This window comes from Cupressus sempervirens, chromosome 8 (assembly GCF_028749045.1).
Source record: "Cupressus sempervirens isolate cs-2001-9-10 chromosome 8, ASM2874904v1, whole genome shotgun sequence".
NCBI lineage: Eukaryota > Viridiplantae > Streptophyta > Pinopsida > Cupressales > Cupressaceae > Cupressus > Cupressus sempervirens.
In genome coordinates, this window is record NC_143125.1 from 412,241,653 (window position 1) to 412,265,981 (window position 24,329).

The 24,329-nt window shown below is 34.5% G+C and overlaps 1 protein-coding gene across 1 annotated transcript in view; it reads right to left on the reverse strand.

Moving 5' to 3' along the window:
• Nucleotides 1-20,084, reverse strand: part of LOC149543014 (Helicase protein with RING/U-box domain-containing protein) — a 31,845-nt gene extending 11,761 nt beyond the window's left edge. Inside the window, exons 1-11 of the mRNA XM_089797950.1 lie at nt 19,810-20,084; nt 19,455-19,538; nt 17,502-18,829; nt 17,122-17,244; nt 16,926-16,999; nt 10,694-10,766; nt 10,405-10,551; nt 10,188-10,273; nt 9,330-9,399; nt 7,510-7,644; nt 7,166-7,378 (exon numbers count right to left, since the gene is read on the reverse strand). Of these exons, the coding sequence (XP_089654076.1) occupies nt 7,166-7,378; nt 7,510-7,644; nt 9,330-9,399; nt 10,188-10,273; nt 10,405-10,551; nt 10,694-10,766; nt 16,926-16,999; nt 17,122-17,244; nt 17,502-18,829; nt 19,455-19,538; nt 19,810-19,855 (2,379 nt within the window). The 5' untranslated portion in view covers nt 19,856-20,084. The remainder of the gene's footprint in view (nt 1-7,165; nt 7,379-7,509; nt 7,645-9,329; nt 9,400-10,187; nt 10,274-10,404; nt 10,552-10,693; nt 10,767-16,925; nt 17,000-17,121; nt 17,245-17,501; nt 18,830-19,454; nt 19,539-19,809) is intronic.
• Between the last annotated feature and the right edge of the window lie 4,245 nt (nt 20,085-24,329).

The window sequence follows — 24,329 nt, forward strand, 5'->3', positions numbered from 1 at the left end:
CTTGGATGATTCACCTTCTTCTGTATATCCAATTCCTGCTTTGCCCTTTTGTCTCCAATGGATTTGTTCATTAAATTGATCCATGTCTGTTGAGATTTCATCATCCTCTCATTGGTTTGCCTTTCAGTGTTTAGATCATTCTACAACCTTTCATTTTTTGATCTTAAATTCATGATTTCTTCATTTTCATTAGTAAGTTGATTAATTAAGTTTGCCTGATGAAGGGATGGATATTTAACTCTTCTTTTCTTTTGTTTTTTTTCTTCCATGACTTCACACAATCTTACTGACTGAATTTCTTGTTCTCTCTTCAGCTTTCTGATTTCTTCTTGAAGTGTACCATTTTTTTCGAATAGTTCTTTGATTGCCTCATTAGCTTCATCTGAATTACTTTCTGAATGGATGTTTTTAATTCTTTCTTCAATGTAGAGTTTGTCATTCATCTGTACTGCAAGATCTTTTCTTCTTTTCAATGACTAAGAGAGTAGCTCCTTTGCTTTCTTGAGTTGCCCAATAGCCAATTCCAAATCTAGCTTTTCATCGTCAATAGCCTTATCAAATCTGAATAACTCCATAGCCTCTGCTCTTTGCTCAAGTTGTTAAACTTCTTTTGAGAACCACAAAGCTCTAATACCAATTGTTGGAAATATATGATAGGCTAAGTTACTGAGAGGGGAGGGGTGAATCAGTAACCAATAAAACTTAATCTTTATTTACCAATTAATCCTTCACGTGTATTGATCTAATTGCATGCATGAAAAGTTGAAAGCATCAAAACATTCATAACACTTTGACACACAATATGGTGACCCAAAAACCTTCCAAATAGAAAATAAAACTGGGGTGGGGATGATACCCACAAGCTTTAGTACTACAGTATAAAGTTGGCCTGTTAAGGCTTCCAATGATCACTTCTGATGATCTACCCTATTAGGAGCAATAAAGACTGCTAGGTCCACCTTGCAAAAGGATTTACAAACATACAATGAAGTATGCAATCGGTAAAGAGATTTACAAAAGACTGTTGAGTCTACCTTGTGAAAGGATTTAACTGTTCCACCTATTAGGATGAACCAATGGTTGATCTCTAATTTGCAACTTGGTTTGTTGAATGAGATTCCTTTGAGTGTAATAATCACCTTGCTATGATAGAGAAATCTTTGTTGATCCTTATACTGCCGTAGCCTTTTACTTCGCACTTGTGCTCTTAGTATGTTGCATCTGATAATCTTTTTTTTTTGTTCATTTGAATGTGATACAATACATTACATATATACCAATCCAAATTACAATTCAACAAAGTCGGCTACAATACAAGTTTCACCAAAAATACACAAAGTCGGCCCAGCTGCAAGAACTTTCTGAAGACAAACTCGGTGAGGTTCTGATTCTCAGCAACCATTGTTAATGCTTGGCATCGTCATGCACTTCGTAGATGTAGAAGCTCGGCTCATATACTAATCACTTCCAAGTAGTCTGAACTCGGTCTGCACCGATGACTTGGTTAACACTGTGAAACTCGGCATATAAACTAAATCACTTGGTTGACACTGCATAGCTCAATCAACACTAGATTCACATCGCTGAAGCTACGAACTCAATTAGCACTGTATAACTCGATTTGCACTAAGAAACTCGATAAACACTATGAAACTCGGTTTACACTGATAATCACCAACCTGGTAGAAACTGGTCGATGCAAACTAAATATTGTTCTTGAAACTCAGTAGCAATTGTAGAACTCAATAGAGCCAAAATTACTTGGTTAACACTGTCAATTGTAAAATAAACTCAGTAGCTGCTAGCTATTTGATTAAGTGTGTGTATCACTAATAAATAAACTTGACTGAAATGTCAACAATACCAAGTGAGGGTATTACATTGTTCCCCTCCATCGCATCAACCCCTCCCTCCCCTCCATCATGTCAATCCCTCCCTTCACATTGATCTATGTAGGAATAGTAGGGGAGCTACGGCAGGGTGCTCTTGACCATCAACGCTAGTTCCCAATACCAACCTTATCCTCCTCGACCTCATATGGCCCTTGACTGATGGTCTTTAACCATCGTTATGATCAATAGACCATAGCCATCATCGTGATGTAGCGCCTCTCCACCCCTATCATTGCTTGGAGGCAATGGAACCTCAAACCTTGGATTCCAAGTGAAATGAGGTTAGTGTACTCAATGTTATATACTATTTGATCTAACTAAAATTATTGGTTGTGGTAGATGGAATACAATGATGTTATATCATCCTGTCATTTATCCTTATTAAAATATACTCATGATGGTACTTCATTAATTAAATATATGAGATCTTTATGTTAAAAAAATTGGATTAATATATTAGGAAGATGATCATTGATTCCTAGAAAATGTGCCTTATATTTTGTAGGGTATTCTAGGAATGTTTAAATTGATATAGGTTCAAGTAGCTAAAAATGATCATTGAAATGTTTTAATTTAAATACAATATCATGTGATTGTATGTTGTGACTCTACACAGCGCCACGGTTGTGCGTTGTTGCCCGCTGGTGCTAGTACGAAGTGGGAACGGAGTCGTAATCACTTACTTGCGAGTACCCCATTCTCCTTCATGTGACTATGTCTATTTGTGCTTTTGCTATTTTTATATTGAGATCCGCATTTGGTTTTGATTGTTACTAAACAAGTACTAGGTACATTCACCCTAAATTCAGGATCTGAGTGTGTACCTATGTCCCCAACAATGGGCACTAGAAGATAATGATTTTGACCTTTCATATTGAGCAAATGTCATTCCTGGATAGACGACATATCTATGGTAGTGTATTATTATAATAATCCCTTCGATAAATGTTGGTTAATTCAAATTCATAATGCATTATGTGATTTGACCAGTGAGCGTGTTTGTGCACTTAGGGTTCTATAGTTGTCACCAAAGTTAATGAAATTAAAATGCTAATTTAATTGTATATAAGGATTTTTAATGATTTAATTTAATTTATTAATTTGTCATAGTTGGATTCCATATTCTTGGAATTGATTTAATTGATTGGGAAAAGAGCAAATGGACTATTAAGCGAGTTAATAATCTATTTTATAAGTTGCTTTTGTAAAAAAGCTCATATTATGACAAAAAGTGAGTTTTATGATCATTTCTCATTTTTTTGTTATGAGAAACTTGGACTTTTCTCCAAAAACCCACTTGGAGAAAATGAGAGATTTGTTCATTTTATTTGTTCTGCTAATTGGATTCTTGCGTGGAGCAGCTCAATGAATTCATGTCGGAATTGCTCTGTCTTGCCAAAGATCTCAACCGATTCAATGAAGGTTTTATTTATTTCTTCTATTTCTTAATTTTTACGATTCATATGAGGTAAGGCTCTTCATAACTTTTGATTTGCTTCGTCTTTTCAAATGAAATAAGTTGTTATTAGTTTGTGGGATGAGAACTAGTGTTCCCTCACATTTTCATTACTTTTCTCCAACTAGTTGGGTGGGTGCGAGAATTTTTTGTTTGCCCATGTGGGATTTAAAGCTTTTTGCATAATTCTTGAGGTGCCTGGATCCCAAATTTTATTTGAAAAGTGTGTTGTTGGATAGATTTTGTCCAATGGGTTTTAATTTCACAACCAAATTTCACGTTTAAGTTTTGGACATTTTATTCACCGCACGATTTTGTATTGTCCAAAACTCGTCATTCATCGTGTTGGGCAAGATTCAGATTTTGCTATAAATGGTCTTTGCTACAAGGAATAGGATGGACAAATGGGAACAATCATACAACATTCTAAGTAAATTATATTTGGGCTTGAAAGTGCTTTTTCATATTAATATGCTGATTTTAGAAACCTTGCCAAAATTTATCTTTTATGATCTTGAGTTCCTTTTTGGATTACAGGAAAGCGTATGTCTTATCTTGGAACATGAAGGGATGTTTATATTCCATGTTTATTTATATAAGACCACCTTGGGAATTCGCACTCTTGGCATAGTTGTCGATTGAGCTATGTTATTGTACCTATATTCCTCTAGATTGTTGTGCTTCCTATTGGTTTCCGTCCAGTGGCTGTCCTAAGCGTGCTTATGCTTTTCTTGAATCTAGCCCCTTGCATATTGTTGATTTATTGTTTTATGTGGAGCCGGTTGTGCCCACCCATGCACATGTGAGTGTGCCTATGGCGATATCTTGCGAGACCCAAACTCTTGGGTGTGGACCAATTGACTAATTATTCATGTGGGGTTGGGTTGGGAATTTGCATTGCCTTATGGCACTCATTGTATAACGAGAAAGTGTATTATGGTTATCCCGACCCGGATGTGATCAACAAGATAACATGGAGAGGTTTAAACTTTAAACAAGTGATAACCAAATATACCATTGTGACTTAATGCAAGATATGAGATCTACCCATCTAGACGGTAGTTGTGTGCCGTGAGTGAGCCAACACGAGGATGGTGTGCCCAAATGGTAGCCTGTCTTCTGCAAAAGTTGGTGTGAGGACACAGTATGAGGCCTCTCGAGGGAATTGAGTTACCATTCCCATATACTAATTGGTCCAATATAAGCCAAGTGACTCCACAGCACTAGAGTCCCTACATGGTATCCTGTAGACTTTCCTAGTGGTTGGGAGGAATTGCTACCTATCCAATCGTAGAACCCTCTCTTGACTCTCTCTTCTCTTGTCCTCTTCTTATAGCACTTGTACTTTTGATGCCATCATTCATATTATGACGGAGTAGATTAGTTTATTTGCACTACAATGAGAATAGATGGTAGTTATGGTTGATTATTTGTTGATAATACACACACACATATATGTATACTTTAGTGATTATAATTACTCTTCTAGAATTGATTGGTATATGTACCAAAGATGTTTGATGTTTTAGATGATTTAATTATGTATTTTGTATTATTGCAAACGAGTCTCTACATCCTTGATATACGTGTTTCTGGTATTCCCATTATACAGGTCTCCTTGCAAATTTTACTTCCTTTATAGTTTGCGCATCCTTTTAGGTGTTTTATCGCACCATTCAGACGCATAGTATTGCGCAATAAAGTATTTTATCACACCTAGTTAGAGCATCAGATTGTGGGACAATGCATCTCACCATGCAATATTCTAGTGAAGGACTATCCACTTTTGACCATTGTATCGTGCGATAGAATATTTCATCACATGACTTCTGCAGTTTTATAGCACAATATTGTATATGTTTCATCAAACCTTGGTTAGCAAGCATTCCTACACTTTTCTAGAGATTGCAGTTTGGGTTTTTGGATACCCATTTGGGACTTACATCTTCCCAATTCAAAATCGTCTGGTTATTAGACACTTTTGGGAATGGTTGGGTAATTGCTTAAATTAAATCACACTTAATGCGGAAAATGAACTTGTATGGTTAATTCATCTAGCACTTGTATATTGGGTTTTTTAAATGAGCATTTTAACTTGTGCAATTATAGATATTGGAATGAACCTTGTATGTTAATCATGTAGTAGGTAAATGAACGTGTTTTAGTAATGATGGCTTGGGAATCTTTGGCTGTTGTTTAGTCTTCTGATTGCAATGGATTTATGCATGATGTATGTGTGCTTATATCTTTATTCTATGTTAGCTTATAAATTGATCATTGTGTCCAAGGATTCCTAGGCAAGGCATTATACATAAGGCGGCATACCTAATGGGAATCTCACCATTCCCCCTTCTTGCATTCCACATCTTTCTCATGTGACCTATTACTACAAATTGCACATTCATATTACATACACACACACATATATATACAGTTATTTGGATATGGTTAAATATAGATATTATGTTTACATATACTCAATATAAAGTATAAACATTATCTCTAATTCATCTATAAAGTCATAATTGCATATAAAAGCCTCTTGGAGGATTCACCAAAAAAGTGATACTTGATCAATTTGATGTGAAAAGGAAGGAGACATAACATCCTGCCCACTACGACCTTCATTGAGGATAGGCCATCTCCAAAATTAGGAATTTGCAGGGTATGTTAGGGGATTGCCAAGCAACACCTAAACATTACCCATCTGTCCCTGGGAAAGCTAGCCATTCCCTACCTATGCAAGCACATTGGTTACCCCTTTTTTATACTTACAGCCTTCCATTCTCTGTTTGGTTTATGACACGCCCATCTAAGATGGATACGTATTTTGTGAATTTTGTGACCGGGATTAATCACTGGTCTGTTACTTCTCCATTTGGACCACCTTTACAATTACCTTGCTTGTCTCATTATAATACAATATATTAGTGATATGGTTTATCTGTCTACCCACAGCCATATATATGTGAAAAAGATGACTTGTCATTGTGTTTTAGTGTTTGAGGCTTTAGTATTTTATTTATAAAATACTTCACCTGAATACAACAAAGATGACCACATTGCCAAATCCAGATGTACCTGACACAGCAAAAAGGCGTATGGCTGGGACCAATACAATGATATGGATGGGTAAAATATCCAAGCCGTATCCAAGCCCCATCACACCCACATTGATAAAAGTTACACCAGTATGCATACCAAGGGAGGGTGTGGCATATCCAGTGACTTAGCTAAGAACTAGTCAACAATCCAAAACCATTTTCTAGTCTGTGTTAGTATATAAATGATTGAGTAAATCAGACTTGACTAATGATGTTTATTTTTCAACAATATAAATGTTATAGTGTATTTTACTAAAAAATTAATAAAAACTGATGTGAATGTTAGGCCTACTACAATGTTATAGTTCTTTCAAGTTCTTTCATATTTATAAAGTAATACTATCCTCTAAGTCTCTAATGCCAATATTTGACTGTAACCTCCACCAATCAAGGATTCTCTTCAAAAGCTGTACTATATTTATTCATCCTATGCCTAAATATTATTATTTGCCATTCTGACTGATAAAACAAAAACAATAACAATATTCTTCTTTCCCTGCTTCAACAGCATTGTAATAGATTTACTACACCTACTGAAAAAATCTATTGTAGCTATTATATCATAACCCATCAGTTTGCTCAACAATTAACACTCTCCCAGACTGTTGCCAAGGAATAACAAAGAAAATTATGTTATCCACAAAAACAAAGGAACAAAGGAACAATCTGCACGGTAAATAAATGCCGCAAAAATTAGAAAGCCTGTAACATACCAGAGCATCTATCTTGGTGCTGGTTTGAAAATCATCAAGATTTATACGATTCAGAATACTTGAGTTTTTGTAGCCCTTGACCTTGTTTGTGCTCTTTCTCCCAGTCAAATCAATTGTCAGAGGTTCTGAGCAAGATGGGCATGAAGACTGTCCAGTAGTTGAAATGTATTCTTCTATACAGCCTTTGCAGAATGTATGCCCGCATGTAGCACTCTGACACACATCAATACTGTGAAGCTTAAACCAGTAGATTCATATTGTGCATTAAGAGAAACAATTCTTATATGAATCTTCATATTTTTTCTTACAATGACCATGGCGGCTGAAGTATCAAAAATACTTACCACCAGATCATCTGACTCCTCATGACAGAGACCACAGTCACTTTTTCCTGAAGATAAATCATATGCGCCATTCTGATTGTCTGGATTTGATTGTGCTGTTTTTGAATAAACCACCAGATATGGGTGGTCTACTGCCTGAAAAAAATCAGGAAAACATGACAATTCTTGTGTCTCAAAAAGCTCTCACACAATAACAAAGTAGTACCTTTTTTATTGCTAGTTAAAATTTGATAGCTTTTTACAGTTTATGACTTTACATAAATTTACTAATTCCTATGCAACATAAAACACACAAAGAAAATGAAATATTCCAATATGTAAACAAAATCCCTGAAAAGCCTAACCATCAATATCATTATGGAAAAACAAGTAAAAATTGTCCACTCCGCAGTTTGCTAAACAAATCAACCATGTTACAAAAAGACTCCATTTTACGGGTTTGGACATAATCATAAAGGAAAAACTGACATAGAATTTTTCACAATCTTGTGATGCACACAGTTTTAAGAGAGCTCGTCATACAACACTTTCTAAAATAGCATAGCTGATCAAAATTGTAAGTATCTTGTGATATATTGATTAATGCATGGTAAGTTGTTATTTTGAAATGTAAACTTGAAATTGGCAATAATTATTCTCTAATATTTTTAACCCGTATCTACTCTAACCAGACAATTGATAATAGGAATTCAAGCTTATTTTATTGTTAAAACTAATTAAAAGAAAGGAAGCTTTCAACATAAAGAGTTGTACACATCCAAAGTTCCAGATCACCACAAGATGTCCTACTGAGAGCAACAACAATATTAGGGAGAAAGCACACCTATATATGTCAGATCCTGAATGTTCAAAATGATTTGTAACTAAGAATTAAATGAGACCAGGAATTAAATGACAAGCTTGAGGCTAGCTAATTGCCCAAGGTTACCTGCCACAGCTGGGTGAGCAGATCAAAGATGAGCCTAATTGCTAAATAATTGCCGAAGATTACAGACTAGGAATTAAATGACAGGCTTGAGGCTAGCTAATTGCCCAAGGTTACCTGTAGGGATTTTTTTAGTGGCTATTATTCGCCAATTGGCTAATATGTCCCAATTGGGCTATAGAAATTGGCTAAAAGAACACCGTATACTAGTTGACCGATTCGCCCAAATTTTATAAAATACTCATATAGTGGTCGGAACGTTCACAGCTATTATTACATAATTTCAGTTTGGTAGTCGGGTTGTTCGCCCATATTTCTCTTTAATGTTTACTCTTATTCGCCACGGAATTAATTGAGTGTCTCTTTCGACGATCATCATTCGCCAAATTCTCATTTTTCTATGTGAATTTTTTTTATTTATGAGTGACACTGTACTCCACAGACAAGTACAACTTACCTTGATACGTGTCAACATTCCGGTGACTACCTCGACAATTCTTCTTCCTTCAAGAAATGTTGGCCGAAATTAAACCTCAGCCATTGATCTTGGATAATCAGACGGTCTGAGTTCTCAAATAATACATTTAACATAATTACATTTCAAAACATAATTCGCCATCAATATTTATAATTTTATTAAAAACAAAAATTATAATTGCCATTATTTTATAAAAATTGTCTAAACTATTAAAAAATTCGCCACCAAATATCCATCGATTGACGCATAATTCGCCGACACAATTTTTTTTTTCACCCAAATGACATGTGATTCGCCACAATTTTATAAATTTTGGGAGGGGGGAGTTCATTAAAGTTATCCCTGGTTACCTACCTGGCACAGCTGTGTGAACAGATCAAAGATGAGCCTGATTGCTAAATAATTCCCAAAGATTACCTGTCTCAGCCGTGTGAGCAGATCAAAGATATGAGCATAGTTGTTGAGTAGTGTTCCCGATGTGATATATCTGAATTTGGCAGAAACATAAATACACATTAGAACTAAATCATGGATTACATGCATACTTGTACTGGTTGGTACAGAAATTATAAAATACAAGTATAGAATTGAAAAATCACATCATAATCCTAAAAAACAAATCATTTTTACAGAAATCCAATTGCATAATACACATTCCAAAGAAAATAAAATTTTATAGATCTCATGACATCAATACTACTGCTGGTATTCCATTTATAGTGAAAAGCAAGGGAAGGTGATATACCTTGGCAAAAAGGATTATAGATAATAATAAAAAGTGCAAAAATTGTAACATCTATATTCAACAATAAAAGCAACAACACAACATTCCAAAATGTTACATGAGTATACTTAGTTATTGTTATGAATAAGAGACTGCTAGATGTACCAATCTGTCATAGGAAAGAGAAACACAAGAAATAATTGCATAGCACATATCTACAGTTGTAATGGATAAAAAGTACATCTCTAGAATTTGGAATTGGATTAAACCTACAAAAAACATGTCTGTACAAGTCAACATAATGCCTACAGTAGAGATCCAATCCAAGGCATACGAAAGGAAAAACACATACAAGAGGTAAATAATTGGATAGAAGATAAGTAATGTGAAAATTAGATTTTACAACTAAATTATAAAAACAGAAAGAGAATTATTGAAGTGATAAAAGTTGAAGCAAATGACAAGCCAATCTTTATATTTGTGACTTAGTTCACTGAAAAATTGCATCTAAATCCATCCCTTGAAAGCAATTCATGTAAAGGTTTGCTTACGTGTTGAACTGTGATTGACTCTGTGTATACAAAGCTTCATAGAAATCTTGTTCTCTTGCATCAAATGCATCTCGTCTCAAAAATGTCTGTAATGAAAAGAATGTGACACAGCAAATAATGAGAATCTACCTTGTCTAACCCCTCTAAAGAAAACAAAAATAACAATTACGACTACTATAATAAAGCAATCTAAAGCCATAGGTGAAGAAATTCGGACTGTTCTAGGTGGAAGAGCAAGATCTGCTGCCCGTTCAATTTTTGTACGCCTTAGAACTATGCTATTCAATACTTTGTACTTGAGCAGAATCAGTGCTTTGTGCCCATCATGAGTGTAACCCCATTTCTTTATTGGATTTGCAACAAACTGTAACATGAAATATAACATAAAATAAAATGTTCAAAAGGGAGAAATTTGTAGGAATATGCCAGTCCAGGCAAGGAAAAATATAAACCCGAATCCTTGTTTTCCCCTACATAAGGAAAAAGGGCAACCAATGATATTATACCTTGTTCCACCAGCAGAAGTGTTGTGGGGCTGAATGACCACAATCATTGCACTTCTGCCCATCCTTCCCAAACCTGTGGTTGATGACATGTAAACTCTCTTAGATACATGGTTACAAATTAACAGCTTACGCAAACAGTTCCAAATGCTAAATACACAGATTACTAGTATGTTGAACATCAAAGCATACAAAAATAACTGTTATAAGTAAAAAACCAATTAACAACCCAGCCGAAAAAATCATTAAGCAATAATACACGTCTGTTTATTAATCTTTCAAAAACTGCAACATTACAATGTTGTGTATCAAACAATTTAAGATTAAAAATAAGGACAAACCTAACATCAAAATATCTTACCCTCATTATTAAACAGTTTGGTGATCGACAGCAGTAAAAATGTACTACAAGGCCCCTGGGAAGGAATAGTTATAGAATACCAGAACAACACAGAATCATTTAAAACCTTTGCTTGGGACTGTCACTTGTGCAAGTTGCTCCATGTAAAATAACTTGGCTCCAATAGAACATTAATCTTTTGAAAATTTGTGTCCGTAAAAGGCATCACTTGTTTATTAAAGCATTTGTTGCAAATTTCATCTGATAATCCTGTATGAAGTCTTTACCCAACAATTCATTATACTTCTCAGACCTAAGTCATGAACTTCAGTAGGCATGAAGCACAATTCAATATCTGTTTTATGCTCTACTTTATAAACAGACAGATTTTAAAACATTATGCCCCCGAATCCTCCTTAAACTGACTTTGGCATGTAAAAAGTTGCTTCACTGCAAAGTTGCAAACAACGGCCAGCACCATCATACAACAAAATTGTCACCTCACACACTATGATGTATCTTGTGCAGCATGATTGTCAGGTCTGTTCTATGTTACAGATTCATCCCCTGCCACGTGCAGATACATATCTAGCTTGAAACCACTCCGAATTGAGGCTGATTCACCAGGTGATGTTGTCAGAAGTTAGAACGCATGGAGACAACTGTGAGTTATCCAAGGGCAAAGATGTGAAGAAGCCAGCAGAGCCAAGCAGATGACCAGTTTTCTTTTGCAAGATGATACAGTGATTCCTTTCATCCATGACCACTGACTCACCACCATTTGATTCCTTCCTTGGCCACGCATAGCTATTGTCCATCATCCCCTATCATCAGTGTTTTCCCCACCTAGTGCTGCATTTTGTAGGAACCTTTGTTTGGGTGGAAATAAATAATTAAAGGTACCATCTAATCTTTATTTCAATGTGTCAATCAATGATTAAAGCATGTCATTTGATCAATTGTTAAGGTGCACGTTTTGATGGACTCTATTTTAAACTGGAAAGGGCTTATTTTCTATGACTACTGTTGCCTTGATGATAAGGATTTATTTATTTATCAAATTAAGAAAAAGCCTTTTATGATTTAACAGTTAAATATGGATACATTGAGGATATATAGGGATTCGGATCAAATTATGACAAAGTGTGTTTGTGTGTGTGTTTTTGTATAATAAAAATTTGGATTAAATAAAGATTGTGTGCATGTGTGTAGCTATCGACCGAGATAGATTGTGAAATTCAAATACCTAAACCCCAAACCAGCAACATGGGATCCATCAAGCATGGTACCCTAATTCTTATTGAGTATTATCCATATATATGTCCAAAAGATGATTGGAAAAGACAAGATGTGTTCAAATATTATTTAAAAAAGATTAAATACAACCTGCCACAATAAAAAAGACTGAGTGGACATCTTCAGTTGAACAAAGTCAGGGCAATGACAAGTAAATGTGCTTGTTAATAAAATTTTGAGAGGTGACAGAAATATATGCATCATTGCAAAAATGCCAACAAGATCACCATGAAGCATCTGAGAATCAAAAAGATCAAACATAGAGGCAGCCCAGTGTGCCATCATGCTCTTACAATCTTATCCTGATTTTCTTCCTATATCCAGATAACCACATTTTCTCACTGCGATGCTGATATTCTGGATCTGATGCAAGCCACAAGAAATTGGAATTTTTTAGTGTTTTCATTTAGGAATATTGTTAAGGCAAATATATGGTAAAGGTGATGATGAAGCCACCACGGTGGGGAATGATGAGAATTGTAATAGTTTCCTAATTTCCTTTCTTATTCATGTGCATTATGTTGTAATGTTATTATATTATCTAATCTACTATCCCCCAGTTCTTTATTGTATTCATCTCCAGCTGGTCAGAGCTCTTGGACTGTTATATCCATTACAGATTTCCCTCTTTAAATTTTACTAAACCTTCATCCAATATAAATGCAACTATATTTTCTAGTTTTTTGTCACAAAACATCCAGCTGCTCTGTAGTGAGTTGCCAGTTTACAAAAATTGGTTTTGCCAATATGGCAAAACAATCCCAAAATCAGTCTGGCTGGGTTCAGCTGTACAATGTAATATATAATTTGATATTCCTATATATATTTATATCTAACAATTTATATGTAAATAAAATAATGAATAAACTAATAGAAAGATATATATATTTCACATCCCTCCTATATATCTTTATAAGATTACAAGAATATTGTATTAATTAATCAGTTTACTGATTTATATATAAATTTGTTATATAACATGATTTTGGGTTGCAAATATTACACATGTCATTGGCTGTCCAATGGGGAGTGTAGATTATCCAAAACATCCAATGCTGCCGCTGTCAACTCCATGACAAATTCCTCTGCTTCAGGTCTGTCCTACCAAACTCTAACCAACTTGAAGCATTCAAAGATGGTTGTTAAGCCCCGGAGAGCCTTCCATAAAATTTTAAACAATGGGCACCCAGAATTTTTTTATTAAGAGCATTTTGAGCTCTTGGACCTGCAACATTTTCTCCTTCACACTCTCCATGCTTTCTTTTCTGCAGATGCAAACAAATTTGTACTGGTCCTGCAACAACAACACCCAATAAATCTCAAACGCTTCACCTGTATGAGGATCAAATAGATGCAATGAGTGCTAAGTGTACTATTTGTAATCACAAGAGATAAGCTCTTGTAAACCACTACTCTTGCAATTGTTTCAAGATCGGTAATAATTAAACATCACATAATTTGACATGACAAAAAATACCACCTAGTTGTTAATGAATGAACTGAGCAGAGCTATGATCAATGGTTCATAAGGCACAGAATTTGTTGAAGGTTTTGCAAATGGCATGGCAAGCTAAGAAGGCTTAATCTTGGGCAAAACTTTATGGTCAAGCAAAGTTGGAACATCACGGATTTGAGTAGGCAGACCTTCTAGGAAGTTGCAATACTTCAAACTTGTAAGCATCACCTCGATGCAATGGGTACTAAACAAACAATTTAAGCTGATGAGAAATGGGTTCTTATGAATTCAACCTTGTAAGCGTCACCTCAATGCAATAGGTATTAAACAAACAATTCAAGCTAATGAGTATGGGTTCTTATGAGCCACTACTCATGAAATATGCAATTAAGTCCTAATAATACATCATAGTGTATAAGAAGTTTGAACCATTTACTATCACACCTTGGTAACATACAAAGACTTTTTCAAAAGTACAAATGCTAAAAAACTATTAGCATCAAAATACAATCTTATTGACGAGAGTTTTCATATAAATTGTTATAAATTTTCTGTAATCAACTACCATTTTCAACAACAAAAAAGACCTTATCCATCTAACCATCCACAAGATTAAATGTTACATAAGTGACACCGTACCCCACCCCAAAAAAAATGTAGACTAACAATGGTATTTTCGAGACTCTGAGATGACAGTGAAACATTCCTCCAATGTGCCACCACTACCAGGTAGGAGATGTCTCCCTCAAAGTGGGGACATTGAAGGGATGATAGGATTTCCCTAAGATACTCAAGAAACTCAACCAAGTGTCTCTTGAATATCTCACAAACTTTAAGCTGTCTACCACAACTTGTAGCCATTTAACAACATTTTTGGGACCCCAAGATGTCAAAGAAACATTCCTCTGGTGTGCAGTCACCACCACTACTAGGTAGCAAATGTCTCCCTCGAAGTGAGAACGTCAAGAGAATGCTAGGATTCTCCAAGAACCCAAGAGGCCCAACAGCATTTCAAAAGCTTTAAGCTTTCCACCATATTTTTGTCATCTGACAGCAACATTCTCGAGACCCCACAATGGTAATAAAACATACCTCCGCTATGCCGCCGCCACCACTCCCTTAAAGTGGGGACATTGGGAAAATGCTAGGACTCCCCCTGGCCCCCAAGACAATCAAGCAAATCCATGTCTCTTGAACATCTTTAAAACTCTATGCTGTCCACCACATCTAACATTTAAAAAGGGTATTTTTTAAAATTTGGATCACTAATCCTGATTTCTAATACTCTCATTTACCCCACCCACACCCTAAACCATAAAAAATGCTATAAAAATTGCATATCCCTTTTAATTTAGACCAACAAAATACTTCAACTTCATTGTTAGTTCTCTAAACAATGATAGTTGGCTAGAAATACTAAAATAGTGAGGACTTGGTGTTCGAGAGAATAATGTGATAAATTATGAAAATAGCATGCACCACTAAGGGCGTGTAATGTCAAAGACCTTAAATCGGATTCGGGGGTGGGGGCTCAACCCCTACATCCCATCATATGCCATGTAAAGGAATGCACAAAGGGCACTGCTCCCAAATACTATGAGAGGTGCTGCCCATCAACCAATCAGGGGCCCTACTCCCAGACCCCTGCCAAATAATCCCCAAATCAAGATCCTTCTCCCCCTTGCCCACAAAACTTTTATAATATCCTCTCCTATTTTTCCCAAATAAAGAAACTTGCAAGCTACTTTATGATATCGATTCATTTTCTTAATAACTCAACATAGCATTTTTGTCAAACACTTGGCACACATACTACAATATATAGGAAAATCTAAAACTTCTTATTTGCTAATTAAATATTGATTTTTGCCATGTAAATGTGCTCATACAATTGTTTAACATGCTGCAACCAATATCAGTCTCATATTCAACAACTACAATGCAAAAGTATTAAAATTTGACAGAAGAAACCTGGAATTAGTTGCTGTAGTATTTTTGCAAATGTAGTTGGCAGCCTTCCAAACCCTCAAATCAGCAAGAATAAACAATAAACTTGTTGCAAATATTGTTCACACACTGTAGCAAATTCACTATTCATCCGCACTGTAGCAAAACACTATTCATCCGTACTGTAGCAAAACACTATATGAAAACCAGTATGTTTGGAAACACCGTTAATCCTCCTGACTGTCTTTCAACAGCGAAGAGAATGTTAGCAAAGAGGGATTCCGTCCTCCAAGCCCGATAAACAAATATCCAGCAACATAACATTAATCTTCATCCAAGCATACTAAAAAGAAGCTCTGCCATTTCTTTTATAGTGTTATCACAAGAGCTCAGTCCTTCATTTTCTCAATGTGGGATAAAACATAACTCCCTTTATGTAACTTATGTCTCCAATGTGTTATAAAATAAAGGGGACTCTTTTAATTTAAATATTTCCCACAAACTATAGTCTATGCATTAATAAAGTTAAATATTTAAATTTAACTTTATAAAATAGCTTTATTAATGCATAACAAATCTTATCAATGATAAACAAGTCTTCTTATCGATTTTAAACAATTACCATCGACATACCGCTACCACTGGATGTCCGACCATGTCCAAGATGACTTACTATAAATAGTAAGTATGCCCAAAGTTGCCTCAAAACCCCTCAGAAAGACCTGCAACCGAAACTATCTAGGCTAAATGGCCTCTTAGTCCCTTTAATGTCCCGGTTAGCCTACGGGACTGTGGGGAAATAGGCTAACAACAACATCATGCTATGAATGCTAAAAAGGGGACATTACAACTTTCCACCTCATTCTGTGACTCCCTGACACATGAACAATATCAATATATTATTCTTATAAACTCGCATATAAATAAAAAAGCAGATATGAGATTAAATTTATAAACAAAAGATAACATTGAATCAGCCTTATAGTGTCCATGAACAATAAGTTAAAGAGTCAAGACAATGCTTGCTCATGTGAATGTGTGTGGTATATATTTTTAAAAACTATTAACTATGTGCACAGAAATATTTTGAGTCCTTGAAACAATAAGGCACTAAACCGAATGAACGCAGAAATGGCCAGCTCAAGAAATTGCATCTACAAATGGGTCCACTTTGAGCCTTATGCAAGAGAAGTTACCTGTAATCAAGTGATTTGCAGTTGCACTTCTTACAGTAGTAATAGGAGTAAGGAAAGATTTGTAAGAAGCGTACCTGCAGTGCATTTCAAATCCATGGCATATGATTTATAAATGATCTAACAGTTCAGATAAGCAATCTGTACCTTTTAAAGGATACAGAACATGTTGATATAAAAATTGGATGACAAAACTTACAAGAGAGTATAATTCTCCAACGCGGTTTTGAAGAGGAGTTCCACTCAAAGCCCACTTGTAAGATGACTCTAATGAGAATACAGCTTTAGCAGTACTACATGATCGGTCCTTGATATAATGGGCCTGACATATAAAAGAGTCAAACCCTAAACGATTTACAGCAAAGTAAGACATTTAATTATTTTCAGAAATGAAACTCTTTTTCTGCTTCAAAAACATTTAAAATGTATCACACATATCACTTATTTGATATCATACTGTGTGTTTCCTGAGTAGTTATTGTCATTGGCAAGACTTCATAATTGAATATATCAATTTCTTATGTCACAAGCTCTATACTCTGCCCAAGAACCATAGAAAATACAATGTAACAAACATACCTCATCTAATATGATGCGATCCCATTTGACTGAATGCAGAACTGATGGTCCTGTGTCATTTGATGAGCCTGGTACCTTATTTCCAATCTCCTCAGTGTCATCAAGATCTGCATTTTTATTTTTCCTATTGCTTCTTTGAGAATTCCCATCCATAGCACTCTTACCAATGCTTGACACTTTAGACTTTCCTTTACCCTTCATCTTTCCCTTGCTGACATCTACATATTTATCTTCATCAATTGTTTTCTTTTTTGAGGATTTCGCATATACTGCCTGTTTTCCTTTCTTTTTAACTTGTTTGGATTGCTTTTCAGATCTCACAGCAAGAGGCCCACAAAAGTATCGCTGGTGTATGCCTAATCGTTCTGGATAAAACAATTTACAGCACCATTGACACCTCTTCTTTCCAGGCATCAGTTTCTTTCTATGCTCTGACTCAACAATGTTATATGTGGTCAAAACAATATCATAATCAGAAAGTTCTGCAATATCTTTACATCTATTAGCACCATGATAAACCAGAACTTTAGTGCTTCCTTCACTTGTGAACCTTGCAATCTCATTTCTCCATTGGATGACTGCTACCATTGGACAAACAACAAGAGTGGCTTTAATCTGAGGCAGAACCTTAGATTTGCTACTGGACTCCCCTTCAATGTTTGACAGCTTAGATGAGTTAGCAGTAAGAGGTGCCTTCAGTCGCAGGTCACGACTAGTTAGAAAAAGGGATATTGCCTGAATTGTTTTTCCCATTCCCATTTCATCTGCAAGAATGCCACCTTTAAATTCAGATTCTTCTTGCTTTAGACTCCAAGCTAGCCACTCCTTTTGGAAAGGTAATAATGGCATCAGCATCTCAGGGGGTGGCTCCTGCTCTTCTATGGGACCCTTCTTTTGAGCAAATGCATCTAAGTCAAGCTCTCCATCATCTGCCCAGGATCCCCAGTCTTCAAGGCCTTTCTCCCAAACCCGCCAAATCAAATTGTCAGCAATGCCTACTTCAGAATGTAATGACTTCTTTTCTTTTCGCTTCCTGATTTTTTTGCTTCTCCGTGCATTTTTTAATGGTTTTGCCCTCTTTCGTTTATTTTTGGACTCCTGGTCACTGGAAACAATTATTTCTTCCTCGGTGGTTGCACCAGCATCCTGACCATCACTTATTTGCATTTGAGGTTCAAAATCCGAATCTTCTATGTCAGATACGAACATGTTATTTTGATTCACAATCGTCTCAGTGATTGGATGTGATGCTTTATAGACGTATTCTGCATTCCGTTTCTTTCTGCTGCCTCTGTTAGGTAATACCGCTTCCATGGTAGGTTCCTCATCTGAAGGGCAAGCAACAGGTTCAAACAACTTCAGGCAATAGAATATCACTCGTACACAATACAATTTGCATCATTAGCTTTTCTTTCAAATTATGTAATTGGAAGAAAATCCTTTTATAATCAATCACTAGAAAATCCTATTAAAACCCCACAGAAGCTATAATTTCGTACTCCGCCATGCTTCAAGCTCATATATATGTTTTGTTCGGAGTTAGATAAGGCGGCTCAAGCTTAAGCAGACGGCACATTGTTTATATTTAGACCCTAGTATGCTCAAGATCAATACACAAGAGATCCTCCAATACGAAGCATACTGTAGATAAAAAGAAATCAAAACCAGATATTTGAAAACTTCAGCTAATACTAAAAGACCAAACCAGGCTATACCTTAAGTAAAATATTCACTTTTAAGGACTTTCTTAAGTTATTTGTAAATGTACGCCAGAAACCAGAATTAGAAGTCAAAACCAAAACAGAATTTATGATGATGTAGCTACTGATTCAATATCTCTTTGAAAGCCAGTTTCTTAACCTAAATTGATGTATATACACCGTCCTAAAGGCTGCTTGAGACCCTGAATACACAATACCAAATACGCGCCACTAAAAATGTGTCCACACTCACCGAATTCATGGTCGCTGGCTACAAGCACCTCTGCATCAGAGGGCACGCCATCAATCTCCGCGTGGTTGCCGAGAAGCGCCGTGACTGTAACATTGACAATGCAAACCGTGTCAACTAAAATGTAGCATACTTAAAACTTGAGAAGCTCAATTTAACTCATTCTATACAACCGTCCTTTCTAAACACAAACACGCACCAAACTTTACAACAAGCAATCACATTCTACTATTATCAGAATGCCCTTGATCCAGAATTTCATAGATTACTCAACCATGAGTACAAAGGTGCAGGGATCAAAACGGCGTGATACTGAGATATAAGAAAGGCAGTGACAAGGGGAAGAGAAAGGTAAGACCTCTCCGCTGAGTTTCCTCCGCTGCCTTTCGTCGAGGACGCCTCATTGTGCTTCGAATCGCAATCAAGATAGATTTTGCTCGCCCTCTTCCTCTACTGTATTTGCAGAGGAGTAATATGATAATGGCGCCTTATTCCAATGGCGGGAACGAGTGATCCATTGAAAAGGCTCCACGTATTAGGGCTCACCTCACGTTTACAAATGGTAACGGTGGCCCTCCATCGCATTACTAATTTTGCCATGCCGTCCTCCTTTCTTGGGAATGGCGACGTGACCTAAATCTATGGGAGTGTGAAATTGATATATTTTTCAATTTGGGTGTTTTTCCCTAACGTGATAAAATAGAATTAGAAGACTTTTCTCGGGCGTAGTAGAGGTGGTTGGTGAGTGGAAATATGAGGCTTATGGTTATGTTGATAGTAAAATATACTTGACATTCTAGTACAAAAATCTTGACAAAACATTTTATTGACTCAAGCTTCATTCTTACATTTTTTGTTTTTTATAAGTTATCAATGTTTTAATGTAAGTAGCTAGCTTAATTATATTTATTCACATAATATCTATATTAAATATGTCAATTGATATCTTTTTGAGGCGCTTATAGTAGTTGAAGGGTTAAAATGGAGAACTGGAGTTGTCAGCCACAAGTATTTAATTTCGAACTGCAGTTGTAGCCTAAGTAATATATGTCTAACTGTAATTGTCAGCAAGTATTTATTTCCAAAGAAAGATCATTCGAAACTATCAAACAGTAGTTCATATTTATCGGAGAACAAGATCAATGGAAAAGTAAAATTGTAGTTGGCATTTATCGCCGAAGAAAAATCATTAGAAACTGTCAAACTATAGTTGGTATTTATCCCAAGATTAATGCAAAAGTCAAACTGCAGTTGTCATCAACAAATATTTATCGCTAAATAACTATTGTATTTATCGCAGAAAGATGAATTGAAAAGTCAAATTACGTCAAATTGCAATTGCAAGTATTTATGACTGAATAAGCATGGACGCGGATTTTTGATGATCCCTCTTCCATTATAGGGGACGCTCATCGACGTAAAAAAATTCTTTTGTAAATAAAATCCTACTTATTTCGTGTGTTTCAACTTTATTTTTTTGAGTTTCTCTAACTAAAATACAATTAAGCCATGATGGACCCATTGTTGTGAAAATATATGCTTAGTATGAACTAAACTATCTTTTCTCTAGGATTTACTAGTCCATTATCATAATAAGTATTGACATCATTAAATATTAAGGTTGAAAATTTGTAGTAGTAAAATTAAATACTAAATTATCTCATTAGTCTTAACATTCTTGAAATAAAACATCTATTTTTAAAATTTTAATTTTCAATATTAGATTTATCACATATTTTATAACTTGATTATAACTGATTACAAGTTTAATATTTAATCTAATGTTACTAATGAGTCATAGTACAAGATATATTAAAAAGCTATATATCACGCAAAAGTAAAGAAAATGAAAATGAAAAATATCAATTAAGAAATAATTATAAAATTATTAAGTCAAACAACTTATAAAATAAATAATATTAATAAATTTAATCGTACTTTAAAATGTATCTCTAATATGTTCCATGTACATAAATAAGTAAAATTTAAAATGTAAAATATATTTATATTTAACAAATTTAGTCTATTTTAAATATAATTATGTTCTTATTTAAATAAACTAATAATATTATAAATATTATAAATATTAATTTATAAGACACATATTATTAATTTTTAATTTAAATTCACTCAAACTATAGAGATGAATCCAATCAAAGAACACGAAAATAAAAAAATCAGAAGAAAATGATGGGGAACAATGTTGCACCAAATAAGCCAATAGTGGCATGTTATGATGGTTAAGTTGTTGTGTTGTTATCCTTGCCATCAAGGTTCAAATATCATGGGGATGAGGTCCCTCGTTTGTGGCCTCACTGGTTCATAGCTCCAGGTCAAAGTATCTACCCCTCAAAAAAAAAAAAGAATTGTTGCACCTAATAAGTCAAGGTAGAAACTATATGAAATATGCAAATACAACTACCAAAGACAATTTCTTTTAATTCGTACTAATCTAGGATTAAGAGAATAAATTAATAAACAAAATTCTAAAATTAATTCTCAAATGGAGATAAATGATTCTAAGGTTTTGCCCCCAAAATCCCTCACTTTTTTACTGGCAGCTGCTATATAATAGAACTAATGAAAAATCATCTAATTTTGTCTATTTAAATTGTGCACTTTCCTAATTGTTTATTATATTTTTCCAGCTATATTAGTACAAATTTCTCACAATTTTTTTAAGACTACAAAGAATGGAAGACAAATATTGAAGGCTAAAGAAATGCAAACAAATAATAACCAACTTGTAGTGAAGAGCATTGATCTATGAGTTAACTATTGTGCTCAAGATGAACATCACAATTGTTTGCATAAGTGTCATCAACAATCCATTCATACTAATTTTGTATGTTGCAAACTCGTTGATGGAGCCCAATTGAGAACCAAATGCCCTCTATCTTTGGTTTAACACTCGAAACCCTAGGTAAAAGCTATAAAATGCATGTACGTTGGCTATGATTGATGGTCAAGCCAATTTTGAGTGAAGATTGTTGATTTTTTTGTGATAATGGTGTGTTTTGTCTATGGTTCTCCTTCCCATGTTGTGTTCCCTTCTATGGTTTATATCATTGGGAACATTTGTGAGGTATTGTATACCAGTTATTATGTCGCATATAATGCTCTGGTGTTTCTACTAAAGGGAAATCTGCAGACTAGATATTTGGGAAGAGTCAGATGACTAAGTATTTATAAATAGGTTCTCATCTAGTATCGAACATAGTTTTTTTTCTACTCCGATTGGGAGGGCAGTTCATTGAACAGAACAAGTGAAGTTTCTACACTAACTGGGGCAAACTGACAACATCATAAATTTGGTCTTATCTTCTTATCCTTTTTTTCTTTATATTTTGTATTAAAAAATAAAATAACCTCACAAAATACTTCTCACCAATAACATAAAATCAATTATGTCTTGAAAATTGATATTAAAAATATAACAAACAAAACCTTTGAATTATAAATAATATTTGTCAAGTCAATTAATTACAGGGGGTCTCATGAAAACATATTGTGCCTATATATAGGCAAGGGCTAATAATAATAGTACAATTTTTCTTGTCTTTGTCATATACAAATGTATACACACTTATTATAGCATTTCGACATTATGAAAATTTCCATCCAAAAAAAGTTAACCAAATGACTTGTGAGCCTTTGGTAATCATGAATATAACTTTAGTATTCTTTGTGTTCCTATGGATGCCTTCTATTATGAGTCTTTAAAGTCATATAACTCTTATCCTTTTGAGTTCCTATCGTTTTGAATGTGTTGTGATTCCAAATACTTCTAAAATTTCTTATATATCTACCTTCAAGTCTTTATCTTGTTGGTATCAATAAATAAACTTCATTATGCACAATTTTGTAATACCAAGAATCTATAATTAAAATACAATATAAATTGCACTTTTATTTTTACTTTGAAATGTTTTCTCCTCTCCCAAGCATCAATTGATAAACCTCATTGTGGTGTTTTCTTAGTGTCTTACATGTGTCCTAAATACAAATATAAATGTGATTTTAATTTTTTCCTATTTCATTTATTAAAAATAATAAGTTTATTTCTAAATAAATCAAATAGATTGGAATTAAATTAAATTAAAATAAACAATATCTTGAATTCACAAATATATTAGTTATTCCCCGTGGCAAAGGGATGTGAAGCAAAATTAGAAGGATAAAATCTATATGCTAATATATTAAAGTATCTAAAATTTGGAATGTGTAATTTAATATCAAATGGTATAGGCAATCGATGATACAACTAATCCCAAACTAACTAACTTTACAAAACAACAAGGATAATTGTGTGACCTCTCCCATTTCTTGTGGGTCATGTATGTTTCCATTAACTTGAATTGTACCTCATCTTATTTTCTGCATTCTCCACCACTTCTTGCTTCTCGTTTCACACATGTGAAAGTTTTGAGAAAATAATTCAAGAAGCATCCATGTTATAATCAACAAGTGTTCAATTGTTATCTCAACAATGTTGATAACTAATGATTTGGTTTGTATTGGAAGCATATAATTTTATGAAGCCAACAATTATCTCATTTCCAAATACTTAAAACAAAACAATTAAAAAAATCTAGAAATTAAAACTAACATCTTATTGTTTCATAATTATTATGGTTGGGTGTGACACAATGTGCATTATTATAATGCAAGACAATTATTAGATTACTTGATTTAGCATCGCCACCAATCCTTGAAAAAACATTCTATCTACTTGAAATTGCGGAAATGTTTTGTATCTCTCGCAATAATTTCTCTCACAATAATCTGGTATATGAGTTTCATTGTTGTGTGACAATCAACATATACTTCAATATTTGTAACAATTTTGATGGTTGTTATGGGGTATTTTTAACAAAC